The sequence below is a fragment of the Periophthalmus magnuspinnatus genome, chromosome 2 (genome assembly GCF_009829125.3).
Source record: "Periophthalmus magnuspinnatus isolate fPerMag1 chromosome 2, fPerMag1.2.pri, whole genome shotgun sequence".
Taxonomy (NCBI): domain Eukaryota; kingdom Metazoa; phylum Chordata; class Actinopteri; order Gobiiformes; family Gobiidae; genus Periophthalmus; species Periophthalmus magnuspinnatus.
In genome coordinates, this window is record NC_047127.1 from 2,816,891 (window position 1) to 2,832,801 (window position 15,911).

Below are 15,911 nucleotides of genomic sequence, written 5' to 3' on the forward strand. Positions count from 1 at the left end.
ACCATGAGCTTAAGTATTTTAGATTTAAAACAATCAAATAGTCCTTATTTCAGTTCATTTTAATATTCATAGTTTTTTTAATTTCATGTTTTACGATTTTAAATAAAAGTGACGGTTTTGAGATACAGTGAGCTCGCTAACGTGCTGGTGTTATTTTTGTGTCATTTTAATAGCTCCATGACTGGTGTGAATAGAGACTATGGATCTATTAAATAAATAAATAATACTTAAAATGTAATAATAATAATAAATTAACAAAATAGTAATAGTAATTACATTAATAATAAAAAATAAAATGGTAATAGTAATAATAAAAAATAAAAATAAAATAGTAATAGTAGCAGTAATAATAAATAAATAAAAATAAAATGGTAATAGTAGTAATAATAATAAATAAAAAATAAAATAGTGATAGTAATAATAGTAGTAATAATAATAAAATAATAAATGATTAAAATAAATAATATAATAGAGCCCATTGGACACAAACACATTAATTAAGGCCAGGAGAGACTTTTATTAAGTGCAGCTGTAGGTGTGGTCTATTACCTCGTGTACACAGTCTTACTGGCAACAGCAAACACAATTATTTTATGGCCAACTTATGTCCTTGACCACAGAACCACGTCCAAATATCCAAGTAGATGCAACTTTCATATAGCATAAAAAACTCTAATATATTACAGATATATTACAATACATACATTTAAAACAACTTTAAGATAAAACTACTAAAATGTAATTACTGGGATAACCTCAAAACGCTTTACAACTATTCTCCAAACACTGATGTTGATTTCCATGTGATCCAGCGCTCGCTCAGTCACACACGACAAAAAAAACACTTCACATTTTGGTCTGGTACAAGCTGTTAGAATCTGAATGTTTCCTCTTCTCTATGGAGTCCCTCTTCGTCATCTCCAGACTTTTCCTCTTCTTCTCGTCCTCTGGCTGAGAAAACTGCGCTTCGATCTGGACCGGGTCGATGTAGGTGTAGAAATAGGCCATGATGGCAAAGATGATGCAGACTAAGATGAGCAGGGAGGCGAAAAGGATGTACTCTGCCCACTGGAACACAAAAACAGACGTGTTAAGGAGATGAGGTTTTACATATGGAGCGCGCGTTACCCGTTAGCTCCCCCACCTGGTCAGGAAGTGTAGCCGCTTCAGCGACGATCAGCACGATGATGTTTCCGACGGCGACGGTGAGCAGCCAGCCCGCCTGCAGCACGGCCTTCATGTTACTGGGAGCCTGTTCAAAAAGACGCGTTAAATCACTCCATGTTGTTGATAAAATGCTTTATTAAACAGAAGGGTATTTAGAATTTGTATTTTAAATGACATAAACGTGACCTGATCTGTACAAGCTGCCGGTTCTAATGTTTAAATCAGGGGTTTTTACAAATTTTGAGGCGTAATAAATATTAAAACAACTCCATGAATTGAAGTATTGTAGATTTGAAAACAATCATTAAAAAAAAAAAAAAAAAAAAAAAATCATAAATAAAATGGTAATAATAATAATAATAAAATTGTAATAGTAGAAGTAATAATAATAAATAAATAATAATAAACCCTAAAAGCACTGTCTCTGATCTGACTGGTCACTACTTAAACCCCAAGAACCTGCAGCCAATCATGAATCAGTGCTAGTGCAGCCTGTGCAGCTCAGTGAGTGAATTCTGGAGGTTCTGAGCGTCACATGAGGCCTGACTCTGCCATAAAGTAATTTTGTGTCTCTATCTGCAGATTAAAGGTTCGATATTACACAAAACTGACTCTTGTGAGCGTTAAGTCTTGTTCTAATGCTGTTTCCTCGTTAAAAACAGACCTGGAGTTGTGTTTTGTTTCATTTACATGTTTTAATAACTCTTTATTATTAGTCTATCTGCATTTCCACCTAGTGATGTCATGAAGTGGTAGTTTTCACATTAACAGCTCCTTTTTTACCTTTAGCTCAGTAGAGATTGACAATTCCAGGTTCTGAAATCATCCAAATTATTCTAGAAATGAAGGTGTGTGGAGTTTAAAAACAGAGTTTGGATTTGGATTACCACATGATGACATCACAAGGTGGAACAGAGTGTTTTCAGTTTGAGAGAAGAAGAACTCAACAAAAAAACACAACTCCAGGTCTGTTTGTGACGAGGAAACTTTAAAACAGAAGTAAGAAAACTGCGTAAAATTAAATAAAAATGTTAAAACTTACTTGTGAGTAGGAAAACTCTAAACCAGTGACGGAGAAGACGACCTCTCCTGCAGTGATGAGGAAGTACTGAGGGATGAGCCAGGCCATGTGGACGCTGTTGGGGTTTATGTCCGTCACTTCAACGATGCCCTGACACTGCAGAGACACGCAGACGCTGAAGTAGAAGATTATTTCTCTATACGGAGAATGAAACAAAACAACCTACCGCTACCATTTGTCCAAGCGTCAAAGTCGGAGGGATGAGCAAAGTGAAAGAACTGCCAAACTTCAGCGTCTGCTCGTAGACACACGTTTGCGAGGTGGCTTCATCGAGGATCGTGAACTTTACTCTGAAAATCAAAACAAACAAATCAGAGCTAATAGGAAGCGTAAACAAAGCACTGAATTTATGTTTTAAATGAAGATAGGGGTGGGATTTAATATGTTTTCATTCCTTTTTGAGATTAAATAAAGACTAATTTGTGAAATGTGCTTTAAGTGAACCCGATACATGTGCTCGAAATAAATAAATAAGAAGCTAAACGAGGAAATGTAAAGTGTGTAAAGCTGCAGACTCACTTTCCAGATGTCACGTTTCGATATTCGGACATGTTGTTTCGCACGATGTCTCCAAAGTCCAGTTCATCAGTCGTGATGTTAAGAGCTGAACTAAACCCGTTGAAGAATCTACATGAAAATAAAGAGAAAATGATAGATTCGGTTCCACTTTAAAATAACTACACCTCAATTAGTCTGAATAATTATTCAGTTTAGGAACTTAAACGGTCCTATATTGACCTTTAATCCATGTTATAATAGTGTTACCTCCTCAAACACAGACCTGGAGTTGTGTTTTGTTTCATTAAGTCGTTAGTGAGCATGAATCATTCTTAATAAGCCATTTGATCATTATGAATTACGCCTTTGTTCATGTTTAATAAGGTGTAGTTATTATAATTATAACGTTACATAAAAATATATGAAGAGCTCAATCGCAACAAACCGCCATTTTGAAGAACTGTCCAAACGTTTTTTTAAATTTGAGTTTCCATCTTCTAAGTGACAATAATGTAAAGTGGTTTTATCAAAAATGGATGGAATAATATTTAGATTTCAGTAAAACACGCATGGCTTTGGAAAATGTTTTACTTTTCCTACGTCTGTTGTTGCAAAAAACTCTCCATAAATAAAAATAAAACACACGATTCACAACCTGATCGCGTTTTTGCCCTCGTCCGGTTTCGCTGTGATGTCGCCGAACTACAGAAAAAGCACATGACAGTTAACCTGGGAAATCCAAACATATAAAGAAATCTATTTGTTTTAATCACCAGAATGGCCCTGGGTGACATGGCGTCCTTGATTATGACTAAAGTGTTGCGTGTTCCGTCGGCCAAACTGACGGGGTAAACCGCTCCCTCCAGATTCAAGCTAAACGGACCTGTAAATGTTTTATAATCCTCAGTGGCCTGGAACGAGAAGTTTGTGTGAGATTTTACAATAAAAACGACAACAAAACACTGACAAAGCACTGACGCAGAGCTAATGTAGTACCGTATAAGACGGCAGACTCAGAGGAAACTCTCCGGCCTGCCCCGTCACGGACGTGTTCATCATGTTGATAAACTTGGCCTGGGACTCAGTTGCTGCTGGAAACTTGGGCAGTGAATTCTACAAGAGAAGAAGAAGAAGAGAGGTTAGGTCATGAGCAATACAGGTCTGCTGCTGGTCAGGTATTTATTTTATTTTATTAGCTTATTTATTTATTTATTTATCTATATTTTTATTATTTTATTTATTTTTAATTATTTTTTTAATTTTAAATTTTATTTTATTTATTGTGATATTAGAGTTTAATTTAATTTATTTTGCATTATTTTATTTATTTATTTTGTATTTTATTTATTATTTTTATTTTATTTTTATTTTTTTATTGTGACATTAGAGAGTCTTAAATTATTTTTATTTAATTAATTAATTAATTATTTTTTTATTATTTTATTTGTATTTATTTATTTTTATATTAGAGTTTTATTTTTATTTATTTTGCATTATTTTATTTATTTATTTTGTATTTTATTTTTTATTTTATTTTTGTTTATTTTTTTATTTTATTTATTGCGACATTAGAGAATCTTATATTATTTTATTTATTTATTTTTTATTATTTTATTTATTTATTTTCTATTTTTTATTATTTTATTTATTTATGGAGTTTTAATTTATTTATTGCGATATTAAAGAGTTTTATTTTCTTTTTCTTTTACTTTATTATTATTATTTTATTTGTTATTATGATATTAGAGACTATACAGACCAAAGACATTAGACATTTTGACTTGAGAGAAGGTTTGACGGGACATTAAGGTTAACATAATATTTAAATAAACTCACATCGATCTGTAGCTGGACCAGAGCAGCGGCCACGAAGGCGAGAGCGGCGAGGAACATGCCCACGGTCATCCTCTTCAGGGGGCTGCAACAAACAAACAAACAAACAAACAAACTCTGAGCAGATCTGACGCACACAGGGGCCGTTTTATCATGAACCTGATTTAAACGGCTCATGTTACTCTGTTTTCTGATCTGTTCTAATGTCGTTTCCTGTGATATGGGACTTTTCGGACGTACCTGAAGTTGAGGTTGCATTTTGAAATCAGTGGATACACGATACTGTCCATGACGGGCACCAGGACGAGGATCAGGATCGGGTTCACCGTCTGAAGGAAAAAGAAATGACATTTTTCTCTTAAAGTATTTGTAAAAAAAACCAAAACAGTTATTCTAGTTCAGTGTTTGGGAAACTGTTCTGTCTGTGATGCAGATACAGATTCTGAAAACAGATTTTGAGTAACTCTGTCTGTCTTTCTCCTCTCTTTTTCTCTTCTGTCTGTCTCTCTCTCCGCTCCCTCTCTCTCTCCGCTCCGTCTTAACGCAGTGCTCTGATTGGTCCACGTGTCTTAATGCAGTGCTCTGATTGGTCCACGTGTCTTAACGCAGTGCTCTGATTGGTCCACGTGTTTTAACGCAGTGCTCTGATTGGTCCACGTGTCTTAACGCAGTGCTCTGATTGGTCCACGTGTTTTAACGCAGTGCTCTGATTGGTCCACGTGTTTTAACGCAGTGCTCTGATTGGTCCACGTGTCTTAACGCAGTGCTCTGATTGGTCCACGTGTCTTAACGCAGTGCTCTGATTGGTCCACGTGTCTTAACGCAGTGCTCTGATTGGTCCACGTGTCTTAACGCAGTGCTCTGATTGGTCCACGTGTCTTAACGCAGTGCTCTGATTGGTCCACGTGTTTTAACGCAGTGCTCTGATTGGTCCGCGTGTCTTAACGCAGTGCTCTGATTGGTCCACGTGTTTTAATGCAGTGCTCTGATTGGTCCATGTCTCAGGACACATTACAAACACATTTTACTGCAGATATTGAGTTTTTCTGTGACACATTTTACATTTTCACAGTATTTTCCCTCATCACTGTTTGTGTTTGATGTGAGTTTGTTCTTTTATTGTCGTTTTCTCACCTGCATCTGATCAGGCTGAACCACGAACACTCCCTGTTGAACACAAAACACAAAACACACACACATAAATAAGTTAAATAAATAGTTATATTAATGTTTGGTATTTTAAAAAGAGAAACAAACTGTCGTACAAAGTTTCCGTCCATGGTCGTGGCCTGGAGCGTCCACCTGGAGCCCTGAGCACAACGTTTAAAGCAAACGTCAGAAGAACATGCAAACAATGTGTACTCTGTCATATAGGAAAGAGGAAGAAGTACTCAGTAAAAGTACAAATACCAGGGCAAAAAAGTACTCAAGTAAAAGTATCATGTGAAAAACTCTACTTATGTAAAAGTATTAAAGTACCTGTTTAAAAATATACTTAAAGAGTGAAAAGTAAAAGTGTTTTGAGCAGATTTTGAGTCTCCAAAAGCTTCAAATGGAGGAGGAGAGGAGGAGGTGAGGAGCAGAGGTGGTGAGGAAAGAGGAGGTTAGGAGGAGGTCTTGAGGAGAAAGGAGGTTAGAGGAGGTCTTGAGGAGAAAGGAGGTTAGGAGGAGGGCTTGAGGAAAGAGGAGGTTAGGAGGAGGTCTTGAGGAGAGAGGAGATCTTGAGGAGAGAGAAGATTAGGAGGAGGTCTCGAGGAGAGAGGAGATTAGGAGGAGGTCTTGAGCAGAGAGGAGGTTAGGAGGAGATCTTGAGGAAAGAAGATTAGAAGGAGGTCTTGAGAGAGGAGATTAGGAGGAGGTCTTGAGGAGAGAGGAGGTTAGGAGGAGGTCTTGAGGAGAAAGGAGATTAGGAGGAGGTCTTGAGGAGAGAGAAGTTTAGGAGGAGGGCTTGAGGAAAGAGGAGGTTAGGAGGAGGTCTTGAGGAGAGAGGAGGTTAGGAGGAGGTCTTGAGGAGAGAGGAGGAGAGGAGCAGAGGAGAGGTGAGGAGGAGAGGAGAAAGGAGGAGAGGAGCAGGTGGTGAGGAGAGGAGGAGGTAGTGATTTTGAGAAATATTTGTGCTACAGAAACAACTGAATCAATGGGGTTTTTTTTTCTATCTGTTTTTTCTTGTATATTTTTGTTTTGCTCAAATTATGAACGTATTAAAAATAAACCCACAGCAGGTCTCACACAATAATAAAAAACACTTTTACTTTTCAGTCCAGTTCAAAAATGTAGTGGAGTAGAAAGTACAGATACTGCTCTCAAATGTCTGAAGTAAAAGTAAAAAGTATCCGAGTACAGTGCTTTACTCGTTTACCTTTGTTACGTTCCACTGCTGCACACAGACAAACACATAAGAAAAGGGCACAGACGGGGTTAACTCACCTGCTGGTCAAAGAGCGCCCAGAACATGGGGAGAGGGATAAACAGGAAGAGCACTTTGAGCACCATCTTCACCTGAGCGATCAACAGTTTCTGGAAAAACAAAGAGGTTTTATTTCCAGAGCTCTACTGTGTGAAAAGAACAAACACAAACCACACTCACGTCGTACTTCTCCTCAGCCCAGTCCATCCAGTGCTCTCTCTTTGGGAACCTCGAGTCTCTGTGTCTGAATCGGTTCTTGATAGCAAACTGCAGGTACAACAAACAAACAAACAAACATGACTTATCTTATCATTATTAACCCAAAACGTTCTCATTGAGCAGCTGAAACAAACTTACCCCAACACACTTGCAAACTTTAACCAGAATATTCCCCTGAGGCGCCGTCTTGTTGTACATGCCACTGCCCACGATGAAGACGACTGCAGGACGACATGTTTTCAGTCAGAAAATACATTTAATAATAAAACCTCGTGTACAGGGAGTTTAAACAGTAACAGGATTCACAGCTGAGGGTCTGGGCCACAGAGACACAGATTCATACAGTCTGTGTTTGAGACATAGAAACGTCCTGAGGATCGGTCAGACAATAAATGTTTTTAACTCACTTAAGGCGACCACCATGAGAGCAGCAGGGACCCCGAAGGCCAGAGGGTAACACTGCTGTTTGGTGTGAATCCCACACTGCTGAGCTGCACACACACACACACACACACACACACGGGGGATTAGGTGGAGTTATTTTGAAATGTGATGTTGTATTTATGTTGTATTTATATTGTTGTGTTACCTCTGAGGATGGGGGTGATGATGGTGGACAGGAGACTCCCTGCATTGATGGACAGATAGAAGATGGAGAAGAAAGTGCTTCTCTGTTTCTCCTGTTCAACAAATATTTCACACACAAATCAGTGTTGAGTTTCATGTAAAGACATATTATGTAACTTTCATGAGTGAACATAAACTGAGGGCATAACCTTGAACAGTGATAAAGTGTCAGGTGTGTGTGTGCGGCACAGTGGTGTGTGTGTGAGACACACATGTGCACGTGGGTCATTAGTCTATAAAGTGATAACAGCTGGAGACACAAAAATGCTGACGAGATGAAGCTGATATCAGCTCCTCTGACCTGTTCGTCTGAAAACTGGTCTCCTCCAAACGCCGCCACACAGGGTTTAATGCCTCCAGTGCCCAGAGCGATGAGCAGCAGCCCCACCATGGACAGAGCTCTGAGGACACACAGAATGTCTTTATGTTAGAACGATACAGAGATCTCTCCTCTGAAGATCAGTACAGAGATCTCTCCTCTGAAGATCAGTACAGAGATCTCTCCTCTGAAGAACAGTACAGAGATCTCTCCTCTGAAGAACAGTACAGAGATCTCTCCTCTGAAGAACAGTACAGAGATCTCTCCTCTGAAGAGAACCTGAGCTGTACTCACACGTGGAAGGTCATGTTGTCGGGCACTCCGTCTTTATTGGTGTCTGTGATGTCGTGAATCGCGCTCACCGCCAGAACGATCTGTCCCGCCGCGTAGACGATGGACAGGTAGATGATGGTCCTGTGGAAAAGCATCACGTTAGAGAAAAGAGATTTAAAAATAAATACAAACATGTAACTTACTTAAATTTGCCCAGCCATGAGTCGGCGATGATGGCCCCCAGGATGGGTGTGAGGTAACACAGGGCCACAAACGTGTGGTAGATCGTAGTGGCAAAGTCATCGTCCCACTTCAGAAAGTACTTGAAGTACAGCACCAGCACCGCTGCAGAGGGAATATTAAACATGATTTAATAAATGCAAAATAAAACTGCAAAGTAAAGTAAGACTCTTTGTTTCAGCGCTCACCTCTCATGCCATAGTACGAGAAACGCTCACAGAACTCATTGACCACAATAAAAAAGATGCTGAGTGGATATCCACACACAGTCACCTGTAACAGCACAGAACAAACACATAAACACACATGCTTGTATTTAAAATAACTCGATGAAACTGTGAAAGGAGCACCAAAAACTGCACTTACACTTTTACTTTTCTGTCCTGCAAAACCAGTTCAAAATATAATATTAGCGAACTTAAAACCTTAGAACATATTTGAGTAAACAGTTGAACAAAGCCTCACCTGCCATGACTGCAGCTGCTGTTCTCCCTCTGAATCCTTAAAAAAACACACACGATAATTATTGTCCCGTGTGTGGAGCATCTACAAGAAAGGCCGAACACAGAGCAGCCGGGTTCATAAGTAACCTCCAAAGGAACGCCCCCTCCCTCCTCAGGCCCCTCCCCATGTGCAGGACGCCACAGGCCACGAGCCGCTGACCGCTCCTCGATAAGTGCTGTGTGTGAGGAAATAAACACAGTAAAATTTATTCTGTAATCTCAGTATCTAACCAAATAAAACTGTAATGAACCGGGAGCAAACGTGTGTCTTCTGAGCGTGGACTTCCATTGCGCCACCTGCTGACGACACAAGAGAACATGAAAACACTGCAGAAGAAGATTAAAGTTAAAAATGTTTCAGTTGTATTTAATTACCAAAAAGTGCTGTTTGCGACTAGAGATGCATTGATCCAGTTCAAATATCAGCTTTCCAAGTATCGGTTCAGTTGATATCCTGTTTGGACGTATAAACTGATGTTATAAGAATTCTTTCGGGTTGTCATCGGCCAGAAAGTCTCAAAATATTGAAACCTTTTTTACACAAAGTTGTTCCATTGTTACTTAAGAGATGAACAGCAGCTACATTAGCACATTTGGATCAGTTCTGTCTTATTTTACTTTAGTTTAAAGGAAATAAATGCTGTTTCTGGTCTCCGCCTTGGTATCGGTTGATATCGGGAGTCGGCAGATACTTGCAGCTATCGAAAACGGTATCGGAACTGAAAAAGGATCTGTGTAAACTCCTCTTTGCAGTTCTCTCTCATGGAACTTCAGCACTTCAGAAACAACACAAGCGAGTGATCTTTTTCCCACTGGGTTTTTCCTTGCTGAAAAGAAAAATCTAAGGACAGGGGGCGCTCTGGGACAGTTGTTCTTAGAGGAAGAAGAGGGTCTGAGGACAGGACAGGGGGCGCTCTGCTCTGGGACACTTCTCCATTTGCTTGTTTTGTCTGTTTCCTTGTTGATTTTCTAACTTTCTGTCAGTTAAATCATTTCTCACGTTCAGCCCAAAGAGGGAAATGCTGCTGTGATTGTGGGCTTTACAAAAAAAAATTTAATTGTTTTAAAATCTTAAAGCAAACCCATAACAGTAGTTAAGTCTAAAACAGTCACACTATGAAACGGGACGAATTCAAAAGCAGAAGACGGATGGTATTCGTTTCTTTATTTATAAGCCATAATCATATTTACACCCGATACATAAAACTATCTTCTGACTAGTGATAAAAGTTTTGTCTAAGATCATAACAGATTGCAAACGATCGCCGAGCATTGCACTTTTCTGACGTCTTTGGCAGGGGGCATACGTAGGTAGTTACTGTCGCCGTGGTAACATTAAAATATTGCACACGTTTCTTTTTTTTTTTTTACACAAAATAGTTTAAAATGATGAAGTTTGCTTGGCTTTACAAAAAACGAACATCAGTTGGCCTGAAAAAATCGCGATAAATCCATCGGAGAGATAAAAAAATTCACGGCACGCAGACAAAATAAGTAAAAAAATCTTATGTATTTATAATAAAAAGAGGTAATATTCCAAACTCTAAAGCAGTGCGTGTATTTTGACCTTTGTAACGTGTTTACAGGGCGGGGTCAGGGGAGCCAGGGCCATTTAGATAACACGCTTATTTTGCTTAGTCACTACATGTGTCCAGATACGTCAGGATTAAAAACTGTAAGACAAAATACAATATACATTAAAGTCTCAACTTCTAAAAAGTCTCCATGGGAAACAATTGTCTTCTTTTCCAGCTGTAGGAATATGCAAAGTCAAATTTGATTGGCAGATGATTCGTCCAATCACCGGCGACGATATCAGAGTACGGTGGTGGAGCCGTGGGGGTTGGGGCTGCTCGGAGTGCCGCTGATGGCGTTGAAGATTCCCATCGAGTCGGACAGGGCATTTCGGGAACCGTCTTCTACTGGGAAGATCTGGGAAAAGTCATTAAAAAAAAAAAAAGAGTTAAAGGGCGAATATGACGCTGTGTTAATGTTGTTTCCTCGTCACAAACAGACCTGGAGTTGTGTTTTGTTTCATTCACACATGTTTAACTCTACGTATTTAGGCTGAGTTCTGAGCCCAAACTGAAAACACTGTGTTCCACCTTGTGATGTCATCATGCGGTGATACAGGAAGTGCTCCGCTGTGTTTTTAAACTCCACACACCTTCATTTCTAGAATCATTTGGATGATTTCAGCTCTGGAGTTGCCAATCTGTACTGAACTAAAGGTAAAAAAGGAGCTGTTAGCTAAAAAAAACAACCACTTCATGACATCACAAGGTGGAACAGAGCGTTTTGAGCAACTCCAGGTCTGTTTTTGAGGAGGTAACAGCATTAGAACATGGATTAAAGCTCAAAAGAGTCAAGTTTGTGTAATATAAGACTTTTACTTGGTTTAAATATAGCAGTTTACTTCAAAAACACTTTATATATGCAATAAGATTTGAATAAATTGATAAATCTGTCTCTATCTCTATGGTTACGGCAGAAAATTAAAATAAATTATATTTAAGTGGGGTTAAGTGAAGGTAATAAACACTGTGTAAAGATATTAGGAGATTAAATGAAATTAGATTTACCCTCCGATCTGCACGGACCAGCACAAAAAAGTTAGACAACAGAATTAGTTAAAAATAGGGTTAGTTAATATGATTTTAAATGAGGTTAATGCTTCGTTGACATCCGCCATTTTGTCTGTTCTACCTGTTCGTGCATGATGCTGGACAGCTCCCTGGTCAGGTCTCTGTAGTTGGCTTTCATCTCGTCGTGGTACTCCTGTTGATCCTCTTTGATTAGCCGCTCGTTCACGCCCAACGCTTGACCGCAGGCGTCTACAAACTGCCTGCAGGGGGCGACGCAAACACATTACATTTGTGAGAGCACATACTCGCCCGTAGCTCTACATATTAATTAAAATTTCTCAGAATAAAGGACATAACTGTGTATTTATAAAAGCTGTTTACCTGAATACCTCCTTTAACTGTTTAACTTTGTTGTCTGGGTATTTCTTGGCACTGCCGTCATCTAAAAACGCTCGGGCGTAAGCGAGCGGTCCAGCGTTAACCTAAACCGCGGGAAAAAAGACAACCGTTTAAATGATATTGTGGTATTTTTGGATGAAGTAAGTTAAATATGACTCCATTTTACCTGCACGCTGATGCTGCCTTGTAGTTTCAGCTGCAGTCTGATCATATCGACCTCGGACGCGGAGCAAAGGAGGCGGAGTTCGGCGACTTTAACGCTCATTTCGTCTATAGCCACTTCGATGGGGCTTAAGTCGGTCTGGTGCTGGTACATCACCGCAATCCGCTTCTTCACGTACGGAAAACAGTGTGTGGCTGAAATCGCACACGGATATTAGGATTTTAATTTGGAAACGTAAAAAAGAAAGTAAACTTTTAGTATGTGATTTACTCGTGAGAATGTTCCTCCTCTTGCACTGCTCGTCCACTCCTCCCTGCTTCTTTCCCGACACGGTGAACGGCGTCTCGAAAACAAATCTCCGGATGTTATGGCTTTTCTCGAAATCCGTCTTGCGATCGTCCAGCTCCTTATCGTCCAGGTACGGAGTGACGTGGGTGACTTGGATGTAAGCGTACTTTGAGTCTAGATCCTTTGGGTTTACCTGTTAACAGACACAGCAAATGACAATGACAACGGAAGATTTTTACCATTTAAAAACATGATAAAAATCAAAGGTAAACTGTCAAAATCAGACCAGGAGAGACTTGTCCACCTGTTTGTCTCCAGTAGATTAGACGACTGTAACGGCCTAAACTAGGACTAAACCAGGACTAAACCAGGATTAAACTGGGACTAAACCAGGACTAAACTGGGACTAAACCAGGACTAAACCCGGACTAAACCGGGACAAAACCGGGACGAAACCGGGACAAAACCGGGACAAAACCGGGACTAAACCGGGACAAAACCGGGACAAAACTGGGACGAAACCGGGACTAAATCGGGACTAAACCGGGACGAACCCAGGACTAAACCGGTACTAAACCAGGACTAAACCAGGACGAAACCAGGACTAAACCGGGACTAAACCGGGACGAACCCAGGACTAAACCGGTACTAAACCAGGACTAAACCAGGACTAAACCAGGAAGAAACCAGGACTAAACCAGGACGAAACCAGGACTAAACCAGGACTAAACCGGGACGAAACCAGGACTAAACCAGGACTGAACCAGGACTGAACCAGGACTAAACCGGTACTAAACCGGTACTAAACCAGGACTAAACCAGGACTAAACCAGGACTAAACCAGGACTGAAACCAGGACTAAACCAGGACTGAACCAGGACGAAACCTGGACTAAACTGGGACTAAACCAGGACTAAACCTGGACTAAACCAGGACTACACTTGCTTTGCCTTGTTTATGGTGAGTAATAGTTGGTAAATGTGCAAAAGAAATAAAAACAATCAAAAACACTTTATTATTATTTATTTAAAGTGCCCTGTGTAACTTTTCTGGAGAAGCGCCACCACCTGTTTGTCTGTATGCATTCTCTATGCTATTACTTTGCCTATAATATACCACAGTATGACATTAAACACATCTATCTCCACGGAAACAAGGTGACACTACCGGCGAGGGCAAGTTACAGGTCAGACACGTGGACAGATGACCCCTCTCACACCAAGAATTCATGTTTTTGAGCAATAAAAACACCTGTAATTGAATAAATGCAAGATAAATATGCTAATAATGCCATAGTGTGGAGTATTACAGGCAAAGCAATAACATCTCCCCCATAACCCCCCACAACGGACGTAACTGTGAACTGGACTTCGCTCATCTACACGTTATACAGCCAAAACGTTTACCTCTGCCTTTCTTGTCGTGTTGTTGTGTTACATAACAATCCTCCAGCCTTTTTCCTGCATTTTAAGATACAAAAAGGCCAGAGAGCTACGGATTTTGATTTTTCTTTTTAAATATAAGAGCTACGGCAAGCCTAGAGGTTCAGTTCGATGCTTATAAAATATAACACATTATCTATTTATTAGCGCACATTTATATACTTACTAAAAATACACATAGGTCACGTTTTTGTATAGCGCTTTTCCACCTTCAAGACTGTCAAAACGCTTTAAATCAAGGGAAAAGTGTCTTGCCCAACGACACAATTATAGTGAGGCTCCACCAATCATGTTTATGTCAAGAGCGGGATTTGAAACTCCAACCTCCAACCTTCAGATCAGGGACAAACACTACAGAATTACAGCCACACTTACGTTTTAATGCTCTAAAGTATAATCTTGTTGTTTTTAATCTCCACGGATAGAGAAAAATGTACATAATTAACTAGAACAAAAAAATAAATAAAAAATCAGAGGAATTTTTGGCTAGTACCATTGCAGTATTCAGAACTACAAAGATGGGCTAACTCTGTGTCAAACCGCTGAATCCCACCTTGCCAGAGTCTTGGATTATCTTGACGTTTTCTTGACCAAACTTGTCAGAGTAAAGTTTGAGGAGCCTCTGGGAAATCTCTGAGAGCGGAGTGAACTTGGGCTCTTTGTAAATATACTCCTTCCCGTCTTCATCCTCAAAGAAACCCTGGAGAGGAGGAGAAGAAGAAGACATGCTAGCACAAAAGCTATATTAGCAAATGTAGATGTTTAGGTGGAAAATGAAGTAATGAATACACAAAAACACCATATTTACGTAAGAAATAGATATATCCACGACTATAAGTATCTCTACAAAGGTAAAGAGACACAGGGGAGGTGACCAGTGTTGGGAAGTAACTGAATAAATGTACGCAAAATACATATTCTGAATACTAATATGCTCTACGCACAGCAGCACGCTAGCTAGTGTCTCAAAGCTAACAGTCACTTTTATTAAAATCTGAAAATATAAAATAAACAACCTACTACAATTCAAATTAATCAAAATAAAGAGTACACAATTGTTTTTAAATGTAGAATATTTCAGTTTGTGGTGTTGTTTTAAAACGTACGCTTCAAAGTTAGCATTAGCGTTAGCATTGAGACACAAACATGTCTCTTTCAAAACACAGAAGTGTCCTCTGATGAAGTTTTAATTTTATTTGTGTTGTGTTTAACATGTTGGCAGTGACATCTACCTGCAGCTGACCCTAACCCCCTAACCTCTGACCTCTGACCCCTAACCCATCCATAGCTCCCCGTCCACTGCCTCATCTTTAAATGCTGTTTGATTTTAGAGATAAAACTGGACAGGAAGTAGTAATGCTAACAGAGAGGTTGGGGGCGATGTTGTGGAAAGAGCCAATTATGAGTAGCTATATTCTGGTATAGTTACTCTTACTTAATTACAGTTACTTTCTGAAATTAAAAGGGATACGAGGAGGTACTTCATGTAATTACTATTAGTGAGGGGAAAAAAAACAACTCAGGACTTACAGTTGTGATTTTTCATCTCTAATTAGGAATAAATTAATGAATAACAAACAGTATAACAGAAATAAAGCTGTTTGCAAAAGACCCCCCCCATTCATTTATATTAGAGGGGGGCCCATGTGAGGTTTTTGCCCCGGGCCCCAAAATTTCTGTTGACGGGCCTGTCTATAGGTCAAGTACTCAGAATGCAGTACGTTACAAAATACATTTTAATGCACATATTCAGTATTACGTAACTAAATACATACAAAACAAGTACTCCTCCCATCACTGGAGGCAACAGATGTGTAAAGAGAATGAACCAGAAGTGAAATCCAGGCTTTGACACAAACTAAATCCA

The 15,911-nt window shown here is 39.4% G+C and overlaps 2 protein-coding genes across 7 annotated transcripts in view; both read right to left on the minus strand.

Moving 5' to 3' along the window:
* Positions 1-500: 500 nt before the first annotated feature.
* On the minus strand, positions 501-9,204 carry slc15a1b (solute carrier family 15 member 1b). 2 transcript variants are annotated; one of them, XM_033977245.2, is made up of 23 exons: positions 9,130-9,204; positions 9,031-9,047; positions 8,853-8,937; positions 8,628-8,769; positions 8,446-8,565; positions 8,134-8,233; positions 7,795-7,885; positions 7,613-7,696; positions 7,344-7,426; positions 7,167-7,253; positions 7,007-7,096; positions 5,845-5,889; positions 5,714-5,746; positions 4,820-4,908; positions 4,583-4,664; positions 3,743-3,859; positions 3,520-3,657; positions 3,402-3,448; positions 2,768-2,875; positions 2,415-2,538; positions 2,210-2,344; positions 1,145-1,252; positions 501-1,068 (listed from the first exon to the last, which is right to left on the minus strand). In XM_033977245.2, the coding sequence occupies exons 1-23, from the start codon at positions 9,134-9,136 to the stop codon at positions 847-849; spliced, it is 2,154 nt and encodes a 717-aa protein (XP_033833136.1). In that variant the 5' UTR covers positions 9,137-9,204; the 3' UTR covers positions 501-846. The 2 variants fall into 2 exon arrangements, with proteins under 2 accessions (XP_033833136.1, XP_033833142.1); XM_033977251.2 differs by having other exon boundaries at positions 507-1,068; positions 2,421-2,538.
* A 1,092-nt stretch (positions 9,205-10,296) lies between these two features.
* The window catches only part of dock9b (dedicator of cytokinesis 9b), a 75,188-nt gene continuing 69,573 nt past the window's right edge, over positions 10,297-15,911 (minus strand). For all 5 annotated transcript variants that reach the window (XM_055226293.1, XM_055226298.1, XM_055226288.1 and 2 more), the window contains exons 47-52: positions 14,598-14,744; positions 12,585-12,795; positions 12,318-12,508; positions 12,134-12,234; positions 11,874-12,012; positions 10,297-11,099 (exon numbers count right to left, since the gene is read on the minus strand). In XM_055226293.1, coding sequence (XP_055082268.1) covers positions 10,983-11,099; positions 11,874-12,012; positions 12,134-12,234; positions 12,318-12,508; positions 12,585-12,795; positions 14,598-14,744 — 906 coding nt within the window. In that variant the 3' untranslated portion in view covers positions 10,297-10,982. The remainder of the gene's footprint in view (positions 11,100-11,873; positions 12,013-12,133; positions 12,235-12,317; positions 12,509-12,584; positions 12,796-14,597; positions 14,745-15,911) is intronic.

Coding starts and splice junctions, on each gene's coding strand:
- slc15a1b (XM_033977245.2), bottom strand. Junction 7,886..8,133: donor ACCAGTTTTCAGACGAACAG/GTCAGAGGAGCT, acceptor TTTGTTGAACAG/GAGAAACAGAGAAGCACTTT. Junction 4,665..4,819: donor AAATGCAACCTCAACTTCAG/GTACGTCCGAAA, acceptor TGTTTGTTGCAG/CCCCCTGAAGAGGATGACCG.